Consider the following 19,446-nt stretch of genomic DNA (forward strand, 5'->3'; position numbering starts at 1 on the left):
TACTGCACGCCTTTCTCTGGCTGAACAGTAGTCCGTTATATAGACATTCCACATTGGGTTTATTCAGTCACCCGTTGGTGGCCATTGAGGTTGTTTCTACTTTTTGGCTATTACTATGATGATGTGAATATTTGTGTGGACATATTTTCACTTCTATTGTGTATATACCTGGGAGTGGAACTACTGGGTCTTATGGTAACTCTCTGTTTAACTTTTTGAGGAACTGCCACGCTGTTTTCTGAAGTGCAGCAGTGGCTGCACCATTTTACATTCCCACCAGCAATGTATGGGGGCTCTGATTTCCCCGCCTCCTCCCCTGTGTGTTGTCTGTCACTGTCATATAGCTGTCCTGGTGGGTGTGAATTGGTATCTCATGGTGGTTTTGATATGTATTTTCCTAATGCCTAATAATGTTGTGCCCTTGTTTATATGCTTATGTATGTTAATCTATTCAAACCCTTTACCTATTTTTAATTTTTTTTTGTCTTTTTATTATTGAGTTATAAGCCCCTTGTCAGGTATGTGTTTTGCACATACTTCCTCCATTCTGTGGCTTGTCTTTTTCATGTTCTTGATGGTGAAATCAAGAAAATTTTGATGAAATCTAATTTACATTTTTTTTTTTTGGTCACTTGCACTTTCAGATATTCTCTTTGATGTCGTTAGTGACTTATCTGAAAATCTGATTTGCTCACGGGAAACATAACTGTACTATTCTTAGTTTTCTAGATTTGAAATCTAATTAAAAAAAAAAAATGGAGTTCCCCTCGTGGCTCAGTGGTTAACGAATCTGACTAGCAACCTCGAGGACGTAGGTTCGATCCTTGGCCTCGCTCAGTGGGTTAAGGATCTGGCATTGCTATGAGCTGTGGTTTAAGTCACAGACATGGCTTGGATCCCATGCTGCCGTGGCCGTGGTATAGGCCAGCAGCTACAGCTCTGATTCGACCCTTAGCCTGAGAACTTCCATATGCCACGGGTGCGGCCCTAAAAAGCAAAAAAAAAAAGAAATCTAATCAGGGACAAAGCACTTGATTTAAAATGTTTATCAGTAATATACAGAAGAGCTTAGAGATGTTGATACTCACTGAGCTGGTGAATCCATTTCTGTGCATTTAGCCTCAGATAATGATTTGACAGAAGAAGTGCATCCTATATGCCCAGCAGTCATTTCACGTATGAGAGTGGGATGCTGGAAGCCTGTTGATAGTAGAGGACAATGAGTTAAGTCCTTAATGGTACAGTATTAGACAGCTGTTGAATACTGCAATTATGAAGCTTATTTAATGACACTTTATGATGAAGTGTTTAATGAAAAAAACCAAAATATAGGTGTGTGCCCCTTAATTATTTAAAATATGTGTAAAATATTTGACCTAGATGGAAAGTATATAAAAGTATAGGTGGTTTTCTTAAATTTTGTTTAATATTGACATTTTTATTTTTACAATTAAAAATTAAGTTTAAAAGTGCATGACATTTCACATCAGTGGGGAAAATGGTAACAAGTGGATACACCTGGGTATGTGTTTATCCTTATCTCACCCTGACTGTCTTTTTAATAGTAATTATTTTTTATCATCATGATCATAATGTCTTAAAAAAATAACGGAAAAAACTGTTTGCTGTGTTTATTTACTAAGAATTTGAATAGAGGAGTTCCTGTTGTGGCTCAGAAGTAACAAATCCAACTAGTATCCTTGAGGACATTGGTTTGATCCCTGGCCTTGCTCAGGGGGTTAAGGATCTGGCAGTGCCGTGAGCTGTGGTGAAAGTCACAGACGTGGCTAAGAGCCCATGTTGCTGTGGCTGTGGCATAGGCCAGGAGCTGTAGCTCAGATTCGACCCCCCAGCCTGGAAACTTCCGATTGCCACAGGTATGGCCCTAAAAAGAAAAAAAAAAAAAAAGAGAATTTAAATAGAGATGTTTTAATTTTCTTTATATTTTTTCTACCAAATCCAAACACTGATGATAGCATGATTCTGGCATTAGAATTACTATTATTTTAGGATTATCAGCATTACAGTTTGCTAAAAAAAAAAAGGTAATAACGACTGCGGTGGTGTTAGGTTAATAACAGAGATCACAAAAACACTTTTCTCCTGACATCTCATGAAAGAATGATTATTATAAGTGTCTTATATGTAAATAAATCAATCATCCCAGCTTTCGAAATAAATTTCAAATGGAACAAAGATTTAAGGGTTTGTTTTGCTTTGTTTTTAAAGAACAATAGAAGCACCAAAAGAAATAAAAAGTAAGCCTAATCAAGGTCATGTGTAGCCCGCACTCCCAGGGTGAGGCCACACGTGGAGTTGCTGCCCCCGAGAGAGATGTACGATTGCTGGGCCACAAGCTGCTGACTCTCTGACCTCGCACTTCGCCTGAGCATCAGCAGTCCAGGCACAGCCAGTAACTGTGAGGCGATCTCTCTTCCACAGCCTGGAACGGGGTCAGGGGGATGACAGGTCCCCACAGCCTGGCTCTTGTAGCAGCAGCGCCCCGTCCCCAGGACACAGACAGCATCGGACTTGGCCTCTGGGCCTGGCTCGGGAGAGGCAGAGGCGGTGTCCCGTCCTCCTGTGTGGGAAGGCTGTGAAAAGAAAACCCTTGTTGGCCCAAACATTTAAACAAGAATTACACTGGGTTCTTTTGTTCTCCCTCTGATATGGTCACAATTCATTTGGAGGTCCAAAAGCAATTATTTTTGTTGTTGTTTTTAAATCTGTGTTACTTTATGCAAGGACCCAGAGGGAAACGCAAAGCAAAAACACTTGGTTGGAGTTCCCGTTATGGCTCAGTGGATTAAGAACATCATGTCCATGAGGATATGGGTTCAATCCCTGGCCTCGCTCAGTAGGTTGAGGAACCTGCGTTGCTGCAAGCTGGGGCATGGGTTGAGATTGCGGCTCGGATCCGGCATTGCTGTGGCTGTGCTGTAGGCTGGCAGCTGCAGCTCCGATTCAACCCCCAGCCTGGGAACCTCCATATGCTGCAGGTGCGGCTGTGAAGAGAAAAAAAACCAAACACACGACTGAAGTCTGTCCAGTAGTGTTGGAACAACCCCGTGTCATTCTTCAGGGCACTGTTTTGTGAGTGTTTGGGGAGCTCCTGACCCAGGCATCACATCCAAGCCATTGTAGGATTCCTTGTGACAAGTCCCGGATGATGGCAGGCAAGCAGTGGAGGATGGGAATCTGGGAAATAGCTCGAGAGATCCTCACCATTTTTTCCCCCCTCTTCAGGTTTGACAGGAAAAACTTGCTTTCTGCAAACAACCGAAAACACCGCCCTTGGAAGTTGTTTCTTTGGCCCTCATGGAGCAGCTGGAACCTGTGCTGTGAGGCCTCCAACGGGACGAGCTGTCGCCCACTGACCACTTAGCGCCGTTGTCACCATGGCCAGCAAGAGGAAGTCCACAACCCCGTGCATGATCCCTGTGAAGACTGTGGTGCTGCAGGACGCCAGCACCGAGGCTCCACCCGCAGAGGCTGTGCCCGAGGGGCCCCCGCCAGAGCCGGCCCCGGAAGCACCAGCCACTGGCAGCGAGGCCGCCCAGGGTGCCAACAGTCCTGATGGCGCCACGCTGGCCAATGGGCACCGGAGCACCTTGGATGGCTACTCGTTTGCCTGTAAATACTGTGACTTCAGATCCCAGGACATAACCCAGTTTGTGGGACATCTGAACTCAGAGCACACAGACTTTAACAAAGACCCAACTTTTGTATGCACCGAATGCAGTTTTCTGGCAAAAACCCCCGAAGGGCTTTCTCTGCACAATGCCAAGTGCCACTCGGGGGAAGCCAGCTTTGTGTGGAATGTGGCCAAGCCAGACAATCATGCAATCGTGGAGCAGAGCCTCCCCGAGAACAGCAGCCCTCCCGACCCCCTGGGGGAGCCCAACGTGGAAGGGACTGATGGACAGGCTGAAATCATCATCACCAAAACTCCAATCATGAAGATAATGAAAGGCAAAGCTGAAGCCAAAAAAATTCACACGCTCAAGGAGAACGTCCCCAGTCAGCCCACAGGGGAGGCCTTATCAAACCCTTCTGCTGGGGACACGGAGGTGAAAGAGGGGGACCAAGCCTTTGTCAACGGGGCGGCCCCCGTCAGCCAGGCCTCTACCAACTCTGCAAAACCCCCCCACGTGGCCAACGGGCCCCTGCTGGGGACGGTGCCGGTGCTGCCTGCAGGCATCGCCCAGTTTCTCTCCCTCCAGCAGCCGGCCCCGCACACCCAGCACCATGCCCACCAGCCCCTGCCCACGGCCAAGTCCCTGCCCAAGGTGATGATCCCCCTGAGCAGCATCCCCACGTACAACGCGGCCATGGACTCCAACAGCTTCCTGAAGAACTCTTTCCACAAGTTCCCCTACCCAACCAAAGCCGAGCTCTGCTACCTGACTGTGGTCACCAAGTACCCAGAAGAGCAGCTCAAGATCTGGTTCACCGCCCAGAGGCTGAAGCAGGGGATCAGCTGGTCCCCGGAGGAGATTGAGGATGCCCGGAAAAAGATGTTCAACACGGTCATCCAGTCTGTCCCTCAGCCCACGATCACCGTCCTCAACACCCCGCTGGTCGCCAGTGCCGGCAACGTCCAACATCTCATCCAGGCCGCTCTGCCGGGCCACGTGGTGGGCCAGCCAGAGGGCACAGCCGGGGGCCTTCTGGTCACTCAGCCACTGATGGCCAATGGGTTGCAGGCACCTAGCTCGTCCCTCCCGCTGGCAGTCACGTCTGTCCCCAAGCCGCCCTCTGTTGCGCCCATCAACACTGTGTGTTCAAATACAACATCAGCCGTGAAGGTGGTGAACGCGGCCCAGTCCCTCCTCACAGCGTGCCCCAGCATCACCTCCCAGGCCTTCCTCGATGCCAGCATCTACAAAAACAAGAAATCGCATGAACAGCTGTCAGCTCTGAAAGGGAGCTTCTGCCGGAACCAGTTCCCAGGACAGAGCGAAGTTGAGCACCTGACCAAAGTGACCGGCCTCAGCACCAGAGAGGTGCGGAAGTGGTTCAGTGACCGCAGGTACCACTGCCGGAACCTGAAAGGCTCCAGGGCCGGGCTGCCTGGAGAGCACGGCTCCCTCCTCGTCGACTCCGGGCCGGAGGTGCCCTTCTCCCCATCGTCCAAGGCCCCAGAGGTGACCTGCATCCCGACAGCGGCCACCCTGGCCACCCCCCCTTCTGCCAAGAGACAGTCCTGGCACCAGACCCCCGATTTCACACCAACCAAATACAAGGAGCGAGCCCCTGAGCAGATCAGAGCCCTGGAGAGCAGTTTTGCACAAAACCCCCTTCCTCTCGATGAGGAACTAGACCGCCTCAGGACCGAGACCAAAATGACCCGCAGAGAGATTGATGGCTGGTTTTCAGAGAGACGGAAAAAGGTGAGCGCCGAAGAGGCCAAGAAGGCTGAGGAGGGCGCCTCCCAGGGGGAGGAGGAGGCCGCCGAGGAGCAGGGGGAGGAGGGCTCGGCCGGTGACCTGAAGGTCCCGGGTGAAAGTGGCTCCCCAGAAGTGCTCGGCAGCCACTCGCTGGCAGAACGCAAAGTCAGCCCCATCAAAATCAATCTCAAGAACCTGCGGGTCACAGAGGCCAATGGCAAGAGCGAGCTTCTGGGGCTGGGTGCCTGCGAGCCCGAGGACGACGTGCCCAGCAAGCTGGCTGAGCAGCCCTCGGGCAAGGTGAGCTGCAAGAAGACAGCCCAGCAGCGGCACCTGCTGCGGCAGCTCTTCGTGCAGACGCAGTGGCCCAGCAACCAGGACTATGACTCCATCATGGCCCAGACGGGCCTGCCGCGGCCCGAGGTGGTGCGCTGGTTCGGGGATAGCAGGTACGCCCTGAAGAATGGCCAGCTCAAGTGGTACGAAGACTATAAGCGGGGCAACTTCCCCCCCGGGCTGCTGGTCATCGCCCCAAGCAACCGGGAGCTGCTGCAAGACTATTATGTGACCCACAAGATGCTGTACGAGGAGGACCTGCAGGGCCTCTGCGACAAGACCCAGATGAGCGCCCAGCAGGTCAAGCAGTGGTTTGCTGAGAAGATGGGCGAGGAGACCCGGGCCGTGGCCGACACGGCCAGTGAGAGCCAGGGTCCCGGCGCTGGCAACCCTGCGATGGTCCACAGAGGGATGGGTGACACCTATTTGGAGGTGTCCGAAAACAGTGAGTCGTGGGAGCCCGGTGCCCCTGAGGCCAGCTCTGAACCCTTTGACACACCAAGTCCCCAAGCTGGACCTCAGCTGGGTAAGGGGCCCTTGCGGCTGTGCTGTCCTCTGTGGGTATGGGAGGCACCGGTGGCAGGTACTGAATCTAGTGCCAGGGCATCTCCAATTTCCAAGGCTGTCTGGCAGGAGGAGCCATCAGAGCGCCATATGGCCATGGGCTGAGAGCTGGCTTTTTATCGCTTTCCATGTTGGTTAATCTGTGCACAGGGGGGCACAGTGAACCCACAAAGGCCCACACCTCTCTAGCCATTCCTTAGCCCAAGGAGAATAGGTCAGAATGTCATCTGAACCGGACAGAGCCACAACCACTGCATAGGAGAGAGAAGGCACCTCTGAGGAGATTCAGCCCAAATTGGTGAACAGAAGCAGAGAATGCCTTTAACTGACCTGAGATACATGAAGTGTTTTTTCTTTTTTTCCCAGTTTGCATTTCTCTTATTCTTCCTGGTGTAGATAGAGGTAGTGAAGGACTGGCTTCCCTCTTATAATGGAATCGAAAGCTTGAATTTTTTACTTAGTTTCTCTGGATCATGGCTTTAGTACTTCAAAGAAAGTTTTAGAAAATTATTTTTATTGAAGACAGTTGGAAGCCTCAGACACGTCACGTATCGGTGTTGATTTTCTTCAGTCTTGATCCCTGCGTCCCCACCCTCCTCACTAGTGGCCTCACCACAGACTGGCCGGGAGCCATGTGACCTGGCTCTTCACGAGAGGCTGCGGAAGCCGAGGAAGGATCTGGATTCCCAGATTCTCTGATTCGTGGGCCTTTGGAGGTTGGTTCCCGGGCCGGGCTTTTCTGGACTTGACCTTGTGCCCTCCAGGCCGCCGTGAGTTAGTGAGGTTGCCACAGGGAGCATCATGGGCACCAGGGAACAGATTTGAGCTCACAGGGCTGGTTGCCTTGGCACCATCTGCAGCACTAGGCCTGCCCCATGGGATGTGCCCCCCCTTGGCTTTGGCTGTGCCAGGAAAACGGCGGGCAATTTTGGGGAATTAGAACCAATTTATTTCGTTTTTTTTTTTTTTAATTGGAATTCTACTGAATTATATTCCTGTGGCTGGAAATAGGGTGGTGGCTACTCAACATTGTGAATGTATTGAATGCCACTCAATTGTATGCTTAAAATGGCTAAAATGCTAGGTTTTATGTATATTTGAGCACAATTCAGAATGCTGACCTGAAGTTGAGATGAATGGGCTTGGATCACCAGCCCTGGCTCCCTTTAGCTGGTTAATCCAACGCTAAGTGAAGAGCTGGTGTCCTAGGTGGGATGGAGCAGGAGATGGACCATAATCATGGCACTGTCCTCTCCTGGCCGAGGCGGCTACCCCTGGGCACAGGGAGGCCTGGTCTCTCTGTCTGTAGTTGCTTTCTCAGCCAGCCTCAAGGCATGGGACACAGCTGTAAGCTCCACAGGTGAGGGCCCTCCAGGCAGCCCCACTCACGTTGTCTTTAGGGTTGGAAGTTGTAAATGAAGTGAAGCCAGTAGGACACACATCAGAAAGTGGATCAAGCCACCCTTGTAGCCGAACAGTGTGTTCTGGAGCGCTGGGAGCGAGCGGGAGGGCCAAGGCAGCTGAGGTCAGGACTCCAGTGACCACCACGAGGGTTGGCGCCAGAAGAGACAGGCTGCTGCCCCGGCTTAAGGCCCGGGCTCAGCCAGCATCCCATCCTTAACCCACGTGCCTTCTCCCCCTTCCCTCGGGCTGGGGAGTCGGGCAGGGCTGGTGGGAGGCAGGCCTGGGGAGTTAAGGTGTCCCCAGATGGGGAGGACGGGCTGTCCTGGCCATGCAAGTGGAGGTGACAGGCTGTGTTTTCTCCTCAGAAACAGACTGAAGGGGAGCCGGTGGCCGTGAAGGACTGGCCAGTCTTGGAGGCTGCCTGCCGCGTGGAAGGGCCAGGCCCGACTCTCTGCTGCCACAGGCCATTGCCTCACCCAGCCACCAGCCTGCGTGGGGCTCCCTGAGGCCTCCACGCAGCCCGAGCCCGTGTCACCTGGGCTGCCACCGCCCAGCCAGCGGGGAGAAGCATCGTCAGTTCTTCCGCCCACAATGTAGGACCTTTCCTTTGCCTTCCAGTGGATAAATAGTTCAGATTTCATATTCATAGACACAGAATCAAGTTTTTAACATATAAATCTGCCTATACACATTTAATAAGACATCAGATTGTAAACACTCTCATCACATAGAAACTTCGGTTAGCAAAGCAGTGGATGGTCTTGGCCATCATCTCTGGAAAGGCCCCGAGTCTGTTCTCTGGAGGCCATGGGGCCGTGTGTTCCTGCACTGTCCTCGCTGGGGTGGGGCTTACCACATGCTCAGAACCACACCTGCAACCTTTGGGGGCCCCCTTTTGCTCCTCAAGGAAGGCAGCACCTTCGGAGAGATCTCTGCTGCCCTAAGCGGTGACCAGCAGCGTTTGATAGCAGCCTCGCTGTGGCCTAGGGGTAGTCAGTGCAGAACCCGCAGTTTAAAACACGGACCGGCTGTGTGATTAGTGTTTGATGCTCACCACTCTCTTAAGTTGTTACAGTAACTCTGCTTTTTCATGGCAGTTTGAATCATGGACCATAATCATCAATCAGATCAGCTAAAGAAACAGTTGCTATTAAGCTGAATGTACTGAGCTATGCGCCACTTTTTTTTTTTTTTTCCCCTTCAATCTAGGTGTGTTGAAAGTGAGAGGAAAATGGACAAAACAGGGGTAGGGGCTGAGAGTGAAAGCGCCCAGCCAGAGCTGTGGCTCTGGCCACTGGGGCTTTCGCAGCCCCCAGCCACACTCACCTCAAAGCCACCTCTGGTTTGGGAAGGAAGACCCTTGCTCGCCTGGTTAGAGCGAGAGCTGGCAGGATTTGGGGACCTGTCGGAACTCAGAGCTGGGATGGTCTGCAGCACGAAGGCCTGCGTGCGGGGCTCCAAGCAGGACACGCGGGGGGTGTGCTGGACACCGCTGGACTGGTCCTGTGAGGTTGTTTTCAAGTTCTGTATTTATCTCCCCAAGCTCGGAAACAAGATCTCTGTCTCCTCTGGCCTAACTCTCATATCCGTTTTTTTAACTGAGAAAAATCACAGGAAAAGGTGCCTTTGAAACACTGGGAAACTGGCTTACGAGCTGTGCTAGATGGTAAATCCCTGTCACCCCAAGACCGGCTGCTCTGAGAGCAGCTGCTCAAGAGGGGCTGATAAAGGATGCATCGCCTCCCAGAAACCACCTGCTTCCAAGTGCCAGGGCCTCTGGGGCGTGTTCCTCCCAGGCCCAGGCTGGTGGGCTGCACAAGAGACCCCAGAGGAGGCAAGAAATCCCCAGGCGAGTGAGGCACGGTCCCTCTCCCCGCTCCCAGGAACTGCACCGGGCAGGGCGCCTGGCGGGCTTGGCTCTGAGCGCAGAGATGGTGGTCGCACCTCCTGCCTCCGGGAGAGGCTTTCTTGGGAAGCCAGAAGCCCTTGAATGGTTCCACATTGTTCTTCCAAAGTGTCTTCTGCTCACCCTGAGGCCCAGCAAGGACCACCTCCTCTTTGTTTCCAACAGGTGACTTGTGAGTGCTTGGCAGGTTTTGCAGCCTGCTTTTGTATCCTTTCCATTTTCAGTGGGAGGCTATTGAGCCCCAAGGCCTCTTCAGAGTTGCCAGGAGTGGCGGCAAGTGATTGCCTTCCCTGAGAGAACAGACACCTGGAATTTTTCCTGTAGTGATTGTGTACATGCAGACTGATCTACATACACGTCTACAGTGCAGACACTCGCTTGATACTTTCCTTGTGAAAGTTGCCCCTGAGGAGCACACTCGAGGCCCTCAGTGGCACGTGGGTGTTGGGGAAAGTAGTCTGTGTTGAAGGGAAGCCTGGTCTGCCTGGCCCTGCAGGAAACCATCTCCGCCCCTGCCGGGTCACTCCCAGAGCCCTGCGTGCCCTCGCCGAGGGGCTGTGTCTTTAGAGAGGATGTTCCTGGTTATTTTATTTGTATTCACATTATTTACAACTCGAACAGCAAAGCAGAAAAAATAAATTGCATGGTGGACAAGTTCATGCAGGACATAGCGACTCAACCTTGGCCCCAGCTCATCCTAAGAAGGCAGAAAAGTCACAGTGCTGCCCATGGGCAGGCTTTCCTCACAGATGCCCTGCCTGAGAGCTAGGCCATCCCCCAGTGGCATGACTGTCCAGGTAAGGAGCCTGCAGGCTGGACAGACCCTCCTCCTTCCCGTGCTCTCGGACCCAAGCGAATAAGTGGGCTTTGGGCCTCATGCTTGAAGGAATCAGGTGATCACAGGAGATGGAGAAAAATGGTTGGGTCATCAAGCAGGTGTCTAAAGGGACGTTGCAACACAGCCAAGTGGACACAGGGACGTACCCACAGCGGCCAGAATCGGGGGCACCGGAGCGAGGTGGGGATGTGGGACGGCCACAGCCGGCCCTGTAGCCAGGCAGGTCGCCACAGGTCTGCAGCCCCCCGAGGGTTAAGCTGTGATGTCGCCTTGGGCAGAGGGCAGGCTGTGGGCTGCGGAGTCGAGGAAGGGAGGGTGGTGGTCTCTCCCGAAGAAAAAGGCTTGTTTTATAAGGTGACTAATCTTCCCCCTTCTCTGTGTGCACTTGGACTCATCAGAGATGGTGAAATATGTCAGTGTTTCTTGTTGCCTGTGTCTTGTACATGTTTGGCTTATTATTATATTTTTTACATGGGTCGTAGATCCAGTTTTAATCGGTGAGCCAGATCACCATTCTGATAAAGGAAACCTGGGTTTATGACAATATACTTTGCATACTTTGATGACTTATTTTCATTCTTGACTGTTAAGGAGCTTTTTGACTTGGGAGATGGACTCTTGTTTTCTAAAGTCTCGGGTTACTGAAGCGGAAAGCCTGGCTGGAGGACTCGTGGGCACCTTGGGGTGGGTGACCCTGTGCGACTTGAACTCCTTTCACAGCCAGGAGCCCAGCAGCTGTCCGGGTGGACCAAAGCCCCTTGAACCGAGGCCCTGCCTTGCTGTCTGGAAGCAAAAGTGGGAGGTGGGCAAGAGTGGGGAGGGCTCTTGCCAGCCCCCTCATGTACTCATGGCCCTGGGAGGCTGTCCCACCAGGAAGGTCCAGCGTGTTCTCCAGGCTGAAATGTGGCTGCTGTGGGCTTTATCCTACTCAGCCGCCCTATGCCAGGCTGCCCGCCTCGGGGGCTGGCATCAGCCTCTCGGTGCACATCCTCCCCCACAGCTCCCTGCTCGTGCCACCCTGTCTTGGGCCCTTTGCCTCTTGTCTTCCCGTCGTCCTCTTGGACCAAATTCCCTGGGTTAGAGCGGCTTTGTCCGTTCAAACATCACAGCCCAAGTGGATAAAGGCATTTCGCAGGAGAGAGGAACCAGCCAAGAAGAAAATCTTAAACAAACCAAACCTGGAGCTTGCGCTTTTCCTAAAGTTTTTTCTCTCCTTTTTCCTTGCTCAGACTCTCATCTGGGGCAGGTTATCAGTTTGACTCACCTTTTGTATTACTCTTGAAGTCTCCTGTATTCCATTGATGGGCAAGGCCAGATGTGTGCCGGAGGAGAAAGCGTTTAGTCTTCTAGACATGCAGAAGTGCCCTCGGCCAGCCCTCCCAGGCTGAAGCCAGCAGCTTGCCAGGGTCAGGAGAGCAGTAGGGCTCTGTCCTCCCCGTCCCCCTGGAGCCCCACCCCCACCTCCAGGCCTTCCCCAGGAGCACAGGCCCAGCCAGCCTTCCTGCCCAGGCTTTGGGGGGCCGTCTCCACATGGCTGGGGGAGCACCTCCCCTCACAGAAGCTCCAACAGCTGAAAAGTGCGGAATGTGGATGGTGCCCTCCCTGAGTGAGGCTTGAGTCTGGGGTGCCCACCTTCCTGTTTTCTGTGGCCCATTGATGAGTAGCAGAGCTATGTGACCTCTGGACAACGGGCTGGATGCTGGTTTGGGCCGAGTGAGTGGATGGTGGCAGCAGTGGTTTTGGTGCCGCTGGGCTTGCTGCCCAGCCCGACTCCAGGTCTAGGTGGACTTCTCGGGCATTGGTATGTCCCCAGTGTCACACTGGGGATGGCGGCAGGTGGGTGGCCAGGGCTCGCTCGGGGGGAAGAACACAGCCTGCTCTTTGGTCCTTTAGTTCTGAGCTCCATTCTGTGTCCTGCCTGTAAACCTGGCCCCTCCTTCGAGGGGACGCCCAGTCCTACAAGAGATTGGATACCTGATAGCCTGGATCCAGCAGGACCAACCATCCTACTGCCCCGCATTGTGGAGCGGGGCAGAGACCCGGAGCCAGGGTGCACGAGGCAGGTGCTGCTTCCCCTGCAGACAAGGATGGCCAAGCCCCTGCTGCCTCCATCCTCAAGTCTGTATGTGGTTTGCTGGGTGGCGAGGCGTCACGGCGAATGTGTAGTTACCGCTTTGCCCTTACAGGCCCCAGGCCTTCACAGCCCTCAGACCGGGGTCACCTTCCCTTGGGCTCGTGTCTGTCCTGCTGTCCACTTGTGGCAGATGGCGAGCCAGGGACCTGAGGGGAGTCTGAGCATCTAGCTGCCATCACCAGGGCTTCTTCCTTCCAGAGCCTGGTTCTGCTGCACATGTGCAGGGGCCCTCCAGTGCGTTGATGGAAGGCGCTCCTTGGCTCCGGCTCTGACGTCTGTGCCTTTCCTTGGTAAGTGGAGGATTCAAAGGCACCGGATGGGACTGGAGCGGGAACGTCTAGGGCAAGGGCTGCTCAGGTGGCAGCGTGTAGAGAGCTCCGGGGACTTGGTTGTTCCGAGTCACCCCACAGTGAGGGCAGGCATCCCCCACATGGTGTCTCCTAGTCCTGTAATTTGTGTTCACTTGTCCCTGGATCCTGCCTGTCAGCTGTCATGTCCCGCGGTTTGCTGCGCCTGTGGCCGGGAGAGCTAGTGCCACCCTCAGTGGATGCAGCCTGGTTGGCAAGCTGCTGGGTGATGCCAGGTGATGCTGGGGGTGCAGGGAGAAGAGGTCGCCCCCAGGAGGTGGGTTCCCTCCCTGCTGCACCACTTTGTTGAGTGTGTCACGAGGGCTGGCTGCGCCGTGTGGCTATTGAGAGAGCACTACCCCCCACCCCCAGCCTTGGTGCTGTCAGGAGGTTTTGTCTGCCGCGCTGGTTCCTGGTTTTCTGCCACCCATTCACGGTCTGGTCCTCAGCACAGACCCTTTGTTTCCCAGGGAGGGTGGCTGTGGCAGGGAGGCTGGGGAGGGTGAGAACAACTTGCTCGCGGGCGCCTCCATCCCCTGGAGACGCCAAAGCCATGGATCTTCTTGGTGCTAAGAGGCCACTGCCCTGTTTCTGTCTGTCCAGAGGGCTCTTCCTCCTTCCATGGCCGGTAACTGAGTGTGAGACCAAACAGAGGCACAGGCACCCTTTGACTGTCACCAGGCCTGGGTGAACGGGGACTTTTCACCTTGGGGAGATGTGGGTAATGAGACGAGGGAGTTTGCCTCCGGCCCGAGGCTGTGCCGGGCAGGAGGAGTGGGCTGCCCTCTCCAGCTGCGTCTCCAGGCCTCACAAGGTCCCCTGTGGGGATGCTGCTATTTCTATGATGCAAATTGCACATTTCCTAGATTTTGTATCTATGGATTTGGATAAGGGAGGGGAACAGGGACAAACTGCTTGTACAATTTGAAATGGGCCGAAATGGTACTTTAAATCTTTTGATTGCTCCTAAATAAAAACGTAAATACATTTCTTATCTGCTGCCTTTATTTTGGGGGCGGGGGATCAGAAAAAAAGCTAAAGCACACCTCCTGATCTGTTCGGTGGGAACGCGTGACAACTCGGGAGGATGAGTGGGGAAGTCTCCCCCTGGGCAGTCCAGGAAGGTTCCTTCCATTCATGCCGCCGTGTGGCCGGGTCACCGGAGTGCCTCCTCCAGAAAGAAGTGCACGTAGCGGAGATTATGCTGAACAGAGGGAAACTGAGTCAGCCCTGGAGCCATCAGGCAGCTGGTAAGAGGACACTTTTTCCTGGGTGGGAAGTACCAATAAGCAGGGCTCGTCATTTGCTAAGGAGAGGTTGGCAAATATGCCTAAGGACCAGGATTAAAGCCCAACTTTTTTTTTTTTTTTGTCTTTTTGCCTTTTCTAGGGTCACTCCCACAGCATATGGAGGTTCTCAGGCTAGGGGTCAAATCCGAGCTGTTGCTGCCGGCCTACGCCAGAGCCACAGCAATGTGGGATCTGAGCCGCGTCTGCGACCTACACCACAGCTCATGGCAACGCCAGATCCCTAACCCACTGAGCAAGGCCAGGGATCAAACCTGCAACCTCATGGTTCCTAGTCGGATTCATTAACCACTGAGCCACAGTCGGAACTCCCAAGCCCAGCTTCTAATATTCAGATGATTGAAATTCTGTTGGGGTGATCGTGCTAGAAGAGCCCCTTGAAATAAAGCAAGTCCTTGGGAACCGGTCAGCTGACCCCATGGTGGCTGCAGCCTCTGGCAGCAGCTTGCTTAGGTCCTAGCTGTGGGCGGAGTGGGCAGTAGTGGCCTCCAGACCTACTGAGGACTCTTGGGCTGAGACAGGACAGTTGAAAAGGGAAGGACGACCTCATTCTGTTCCAAAGCTAGTTTGTGGGTGACCAGACACCACTTAAGAGTTGTTTCTCCCCCAGCAGAACTAACATGGTGAGATGATGAGCTCAAGTTGAAAGACCTGTGAATTTCTAGCCCCAGGCCTGGCTTTGGGTGATGAGGTCCAGGAGGTACCTGGTCCAGAGAGAGGTGTTGCCCTCACCGCTCAGGACCACAGGTCTTTGTTAAGGGCAGTGTCCTCAGCTGAGGTCAGAAACTGCTCCTGCCTTTTCCCCACAGGGCGGCCTGTGGAGTGGGGGTTCTGGACCTGAGACCTGTGCACACATGTCCCTGGATGAAGGTCAAGGCCTAGCCCTTTGAACTCATTCTGGTGGGCCGGGCAGCAGGGGCAGTTCCTGTTGGTGGCGACAGAGGCCCTGCAAGGAGCCAGTCCCTCCCCTCGCCTCTGCCCCCCAGTACCGTGGACCTCCTCCCTGTCCTGCCCTTTTGCTTCCTTCTGTCCAAATCAGCAGCTCTGGACCCTGACCACGCATTCAGGTCACCTGGAGAGCTTTTGAAAAACTCTTGGAGTTCCCATCGTGGCTCAGTGGTTAACGAACCCGGCTAGCATCTATGAGGACACGGATTCGATCCCTGGCCTCGCTCAGTGGGTTAAGGATTTGGCATTGCTGTGGCTGTGGGGTAGGCTGGCAGTTGCAGCTCCAATTTATCCGATTTGACCCCTAGCCTGGGAACCTTCATATTCCACGGGTGCGGCCCTAAAAAGACAAAAAAACAAAAACAATAACAACTCTCATGAGGCCCAGACCACCAACACCGCGTTCTTCAGAAGCTTCCCGGGTGACGCATGACCCAATGGATGGGAGGTGGTGCCAGCCCAAGCCGTCACACCACAGGGACATGGACTGTGTGTGTGGTGAGGCAGGCCACTACCCACCAGGGGCCAGTTCATTTTGTCCCACGTGAGGGTCTTCCCCTGACCCCCACCTTCCCGCTGGGCCTCCTGGGTCATTCAGTTGTCAGGTCTGGAGGAATTTGAGGTGAAACTGTCCTGCGAACTTGCTCGAATTTGCTGTCATGTTTTTTTTTACCAGGAAAAAAGGATCAGGATGCTTCCAGTGAAAGGCAAAGGCAGAGTCACAGGAGCACCCAGAGGAGGAGTGTCCCAGGTCTGTGAGGCTGCCCTAGAGACAGCAGAGCCAGTCACAGGAGGGAATGTCCCGTTCGGGATGCACGTGATCAGCACCCACGGCCGAGGAAGTCACGCAACAGCAGATGGCCCACCCCACAGCCCGTGCAGAACCTCTTCCCTGGCCGACCGGGACTCTAGGAAAACGTGGGTTAGAAGAGCCTAGTTAACGCCACCCTTGGCACCCAGACCCCCCTCCTCCGGGTTGGACCACGAAGCTCTAGGAAGAAAGCCCAGGGACCAGCAAGAACCTGAGCGGTGGGGCTCCGGTTGATCGAATTCTGTGGCCCCACGTCTCCAAGTGGCTGGGGTTCAGGGGCCTACATGGACCAGGATGAGGCCAAATCCGAGAACTCAGGTAGTGGACGTCTTGGTCTGACTTTTCACACAGGAGAGGGATGCCTCTGAACTGACAACTCTCTCAGCAATTAGAAATCTGTCTTGGGCTTGTCTCCAAAGACATCTTGGTCTCTCTAAAGCCAGTGACCATCCTTTTGACCTGCACTGTCACACCAGGGTGGTGTGACAGGGACCCTTTTAAGAACCGAGCATGCTTGTGTCCCTTCAATGGCAGATCTCAGGCTTCCTGGGCTGGCTTATTGTGCCTGTCCCCACTCATCCATCAGGCAGGCAATGGTTTGCCTGTACGGCATGATTTTTGATCCACGTCAGCAGAGACCACAGCAAAATTAGCCACAGGCAACTAAGAGTGGCACCCAGAAACCTACATTTGAATGCTTCATTTCGAGTTTTAGTCTGTGTTTGGCTATGCCCGCAGCATGCGCAAGTTCCTGAGCTGGGGATCACAGCTGTGCCGTAGCAGCAACCCGAGCTGCTGCAGTGACACCAGGTCCTTAACCGACCACACCACAAGAGAACTCCACCACTTTTTTTTTTTAAGGAGAAGTTTCTGTGGAACTGGAAAGGGACTCTGGTTCCTTCCTGCTCACCTTTAATCCCGGCTGGCCATGGCAACCTGGACTTGCTCACAGGTGGGCTGCCCCGTCGGCAGACAAGCTGGAGGAGAGGGTGGCTCACGCCACTTCACAGCCTTGAGGAAGATGTGCTTGACTGGGAAGTTAACGGACACTCCCCACCTGCTTCTACTGCAGAACGACTCAGGCAAGCAACCCTTGTTAACCGGTTTCCCGATAGCACTTTCCCAAGCCTCCAAAAGAACGTATGGGTTCAAGGACATGAGGATGGTTTACTTGGCAATTAGGTCTTAAAAGGGCAGCAGAACTAGCAAAGGCCCACCCTGAGCCCAGATGGGGGCAGAGACCTTGTGGGAGCTGCATGCTGGCTGTCCTGAGGCCCCTCCGTGCCCACGGCCCAGGCACCAGCCTCCGTCCTTGGAGGTGGGGCTGCCTGCCCGAGCCTCCCGGGTCTTTTCACCAGCTGGACAGAACCTGCCGTGCACGCAGCAGCGTCCTGCAGCACCACGAGGCAAGCAACCAACTCCTGAAGCCCATTCCTGCCTGAGGGAAAGCACATCGAGTCCTCTCTGCCTTTGAGGAAACGTGTAGCAGCACCGGCTTTGCTCCTTCTCCTCCGCCCCGACTCTGCCCGATCCTGACAGCACTCGCGGTCCCAAATCAACCCACCAGCGCTGGGAAGCCGCCAGCGCCGGGCAGCCCACCGCCGCCCTCCTCTCAGGGTGCCCCTCCAACAGTGCAGAGCAGGAGGAGCAAAACCTCAGCACAGTACCGTGGGAAGGAAGATGGACTGCTGTCTTTGAAAAAGTCCCTTTCGGGAGGAAAGCTCTTCCAGTAAAATTTAAAATTTTTAATAACATTTAAATTATAAACCAAACGTTGGCAACCATATATAGACATGTTTGCTATGGACAGCTGACTGTGAGGTCATACTTTCAAACACAACTTGAGAATTAGTTTAAATAAATCAATGTCTTCTCAGAAATTGTATAATTTCTGTCGGTTTACAATCCATGATATGGAAAATTTCATGTTAAATAATTTACCAGCTACCCTAAAAGTAAGCTATAGAAAACTGAATCACTATTAGGATTGAGTAATAACAAGGCTTTAACGGCTCAGTGGTTCTTCTGAAGAGTATATATAAATCTTGAAAAGGTAACACTGTTAGTTGAGCTGTAAAATCCATAAAAATAACAGTTCTGCCACAGTGCACAGAGAAGTTTGTTCATTTTGTTTCCCCAATCCCCCCACCAAGCAGCTTTCAGGTCAGAAGTGGAAGACATAGAAAATCATACATCCTACATGAAGGAATGAAGACAGTGAGAAACAGAGTGTGCAAAAAAGAAACTTTACAATTCCACACTGCAACGTCACGTATGTCTACGAACAGGACTGGACTGCTTTCACGAATACTGGAGATCCTCTCGGCCTCCTCGTGCAGTGTTGTCTGGCAGGCTCAGAGCCAAGGTCGTGGCTTTTGCTGCAACAGGGAACGTGGTCTTCGGTCTGACCCGGGGTTGGCAGCGGAGCTGCGGAGGGCGCCTTGCTGAGGGAGGACACGATACTCGTGTGCAGGGGTTTCCTGAACGCACGGGGACAGTCCCCACTTGACCTCTGCCTTGATGACTGGCTTTTCCACTCCGGCCATGCCGGTGCCCATCATCCTGACCACGGTCTGGAGTTGTCATCTTGCTGCGGATCTCGCTGCTGACATGGAAGGAGGCACTGCCCAGTTTTCAGCCCTGGGGCCCTCACACTCCCATGGCCCTGGGACACGCTGTCGCTGTCCTGGCTCCAAGCGGCAGCCCGGGGCTCGGCTTCCTCTGCTGGCCCCTCTCGGGGCAACCCAACGGCCCAGGACTGCCCAATACCACTATTTTTAACACGATCCCTGCGTGTGCCAGGCTGGGTAGTGCTCCTGACTGGGCGGCGTGCCCTTGTGCTGTGTCCTCCTCTCCAGGCAGGCCCTGTGCTCCTCCGCCCTGGCCCCAGGACCAGACTAAGGGGACATCTAGGCTCCCTCCCTGCCTGGCTGTCAGTTTAAAGCTACAGACTGTGTAAACTTTGTTTCCCTCGCCCAGCAAGGCTGCTCCCCCTCCTCTCCTCTCAGGAATGTCAGCGGCTCCTCAGAGCCGCCTGTGCCGCTGGCTGAGGCCACCTCTCTCCCCCAGGAGCTGCGGCTGTGGTCCTGGCCCCACAGATGGACGGCTCCATCTCCAGAAGTCAGGGCCGTGTGTGCTTAAATGCGAGACACAGTACGTTTCTGCCTTCCCCGGAGCTGGGGCATGGAGGCCCAAAACAGGAATACATCTCATTAATGGCATGGTTTTCGTCTAGCGTTCACTGCTGGAACCCAGCCTCCAGGCGGCGGGGCCAGGAGGGCGGCCACGGCAGGCCGCTTCCCAAGAACCCAGTTCACGGCACTCTGCGGGGTGCATGGCCCCGGCTGCTCTCTGCGAGGCTGGGGCACAGCTAGAGGCGGTTGTCTCCATTGACCCGAGTCCTTCGTGGGGCCCTGGATGGAAAGGAAGACTGTCCTTAGCGGCAGCAGCGGGCCCTGCGG

General features: G+C 53.9%; 2 protein-coding genes across 5 annotated transcripts in view; one reads left to right on the top strand and one right to left on the bottom strand.

Moving 5' to 3' along the window:
- Positions 1 to 13,906, top strand: part of ZHX3 (zinc fingers and homeoboxes 3) — a 118,976-nt gene extending 105,070 nt beyond the window's left edge. For 2 of the 3 annotated variants that reach the window (XM_047771090.1, XM_047771089.1), the window contains exons 3-4: positions 3,247 to 6,252; positions 8,060 to 13,906. In XM_047771090.1, the coding sequence (XP_047627046.1) occupies positions 3,399 to 6,252; positions 8,060 to 8,070 (2,865 nt within the window). In that variant the 5' untranslated portion in view covers positions 3,247 to 3,398 and the 3' untranslated portion in view covers positions 8,071 to 13,906. The remainder of the gene's footprint in view (positions 1 to 3,246; positions 6,253 to 8,059) is intronic. The other variant, XM_047771091.1, reaches the window with a different exon arrangement.
- Positions 13,907 to 17,715: 3,809 nt separating this feature from the next.
- Positions 17,716 to 19,446, bottom strand: part of PLCG1 (phospholipase C gamma 1) — a 35,261-nt gene continuing 33,530 nt past the window's right edge. For both annotated transcript variants that reach the window (XM_047771087.1, XM_047771088.1), the window contains exon 32: positions 17,716 to 19,398. In XM_047771087.1, the coding sequence (XP_047627043.1) occupies positions 19,356 to 19,398 (43 nt within the window). In that variant the 3' untranslated portion in view covers positions 17,716 to 19,355. The remainder of the gene's footprint in view (positions 19,399 to 19,446) is intronic.

The sequence above is a fragment of the Phacochoerus africanus genome, chromosome 3 (genome assembly GCF_016906955.1).
Source record: "Phacochoerus africanus isolate WHEZ1 chromosome 3, ROS_Pafr_v1, whole genome shotgun sequence".
Lineage (NCBI taxonomy): Eukaryota > Metazoa > Chordata > Mammalia > Artiodactyla > Suidae > Phacochoerus > Phacochoerus africanus.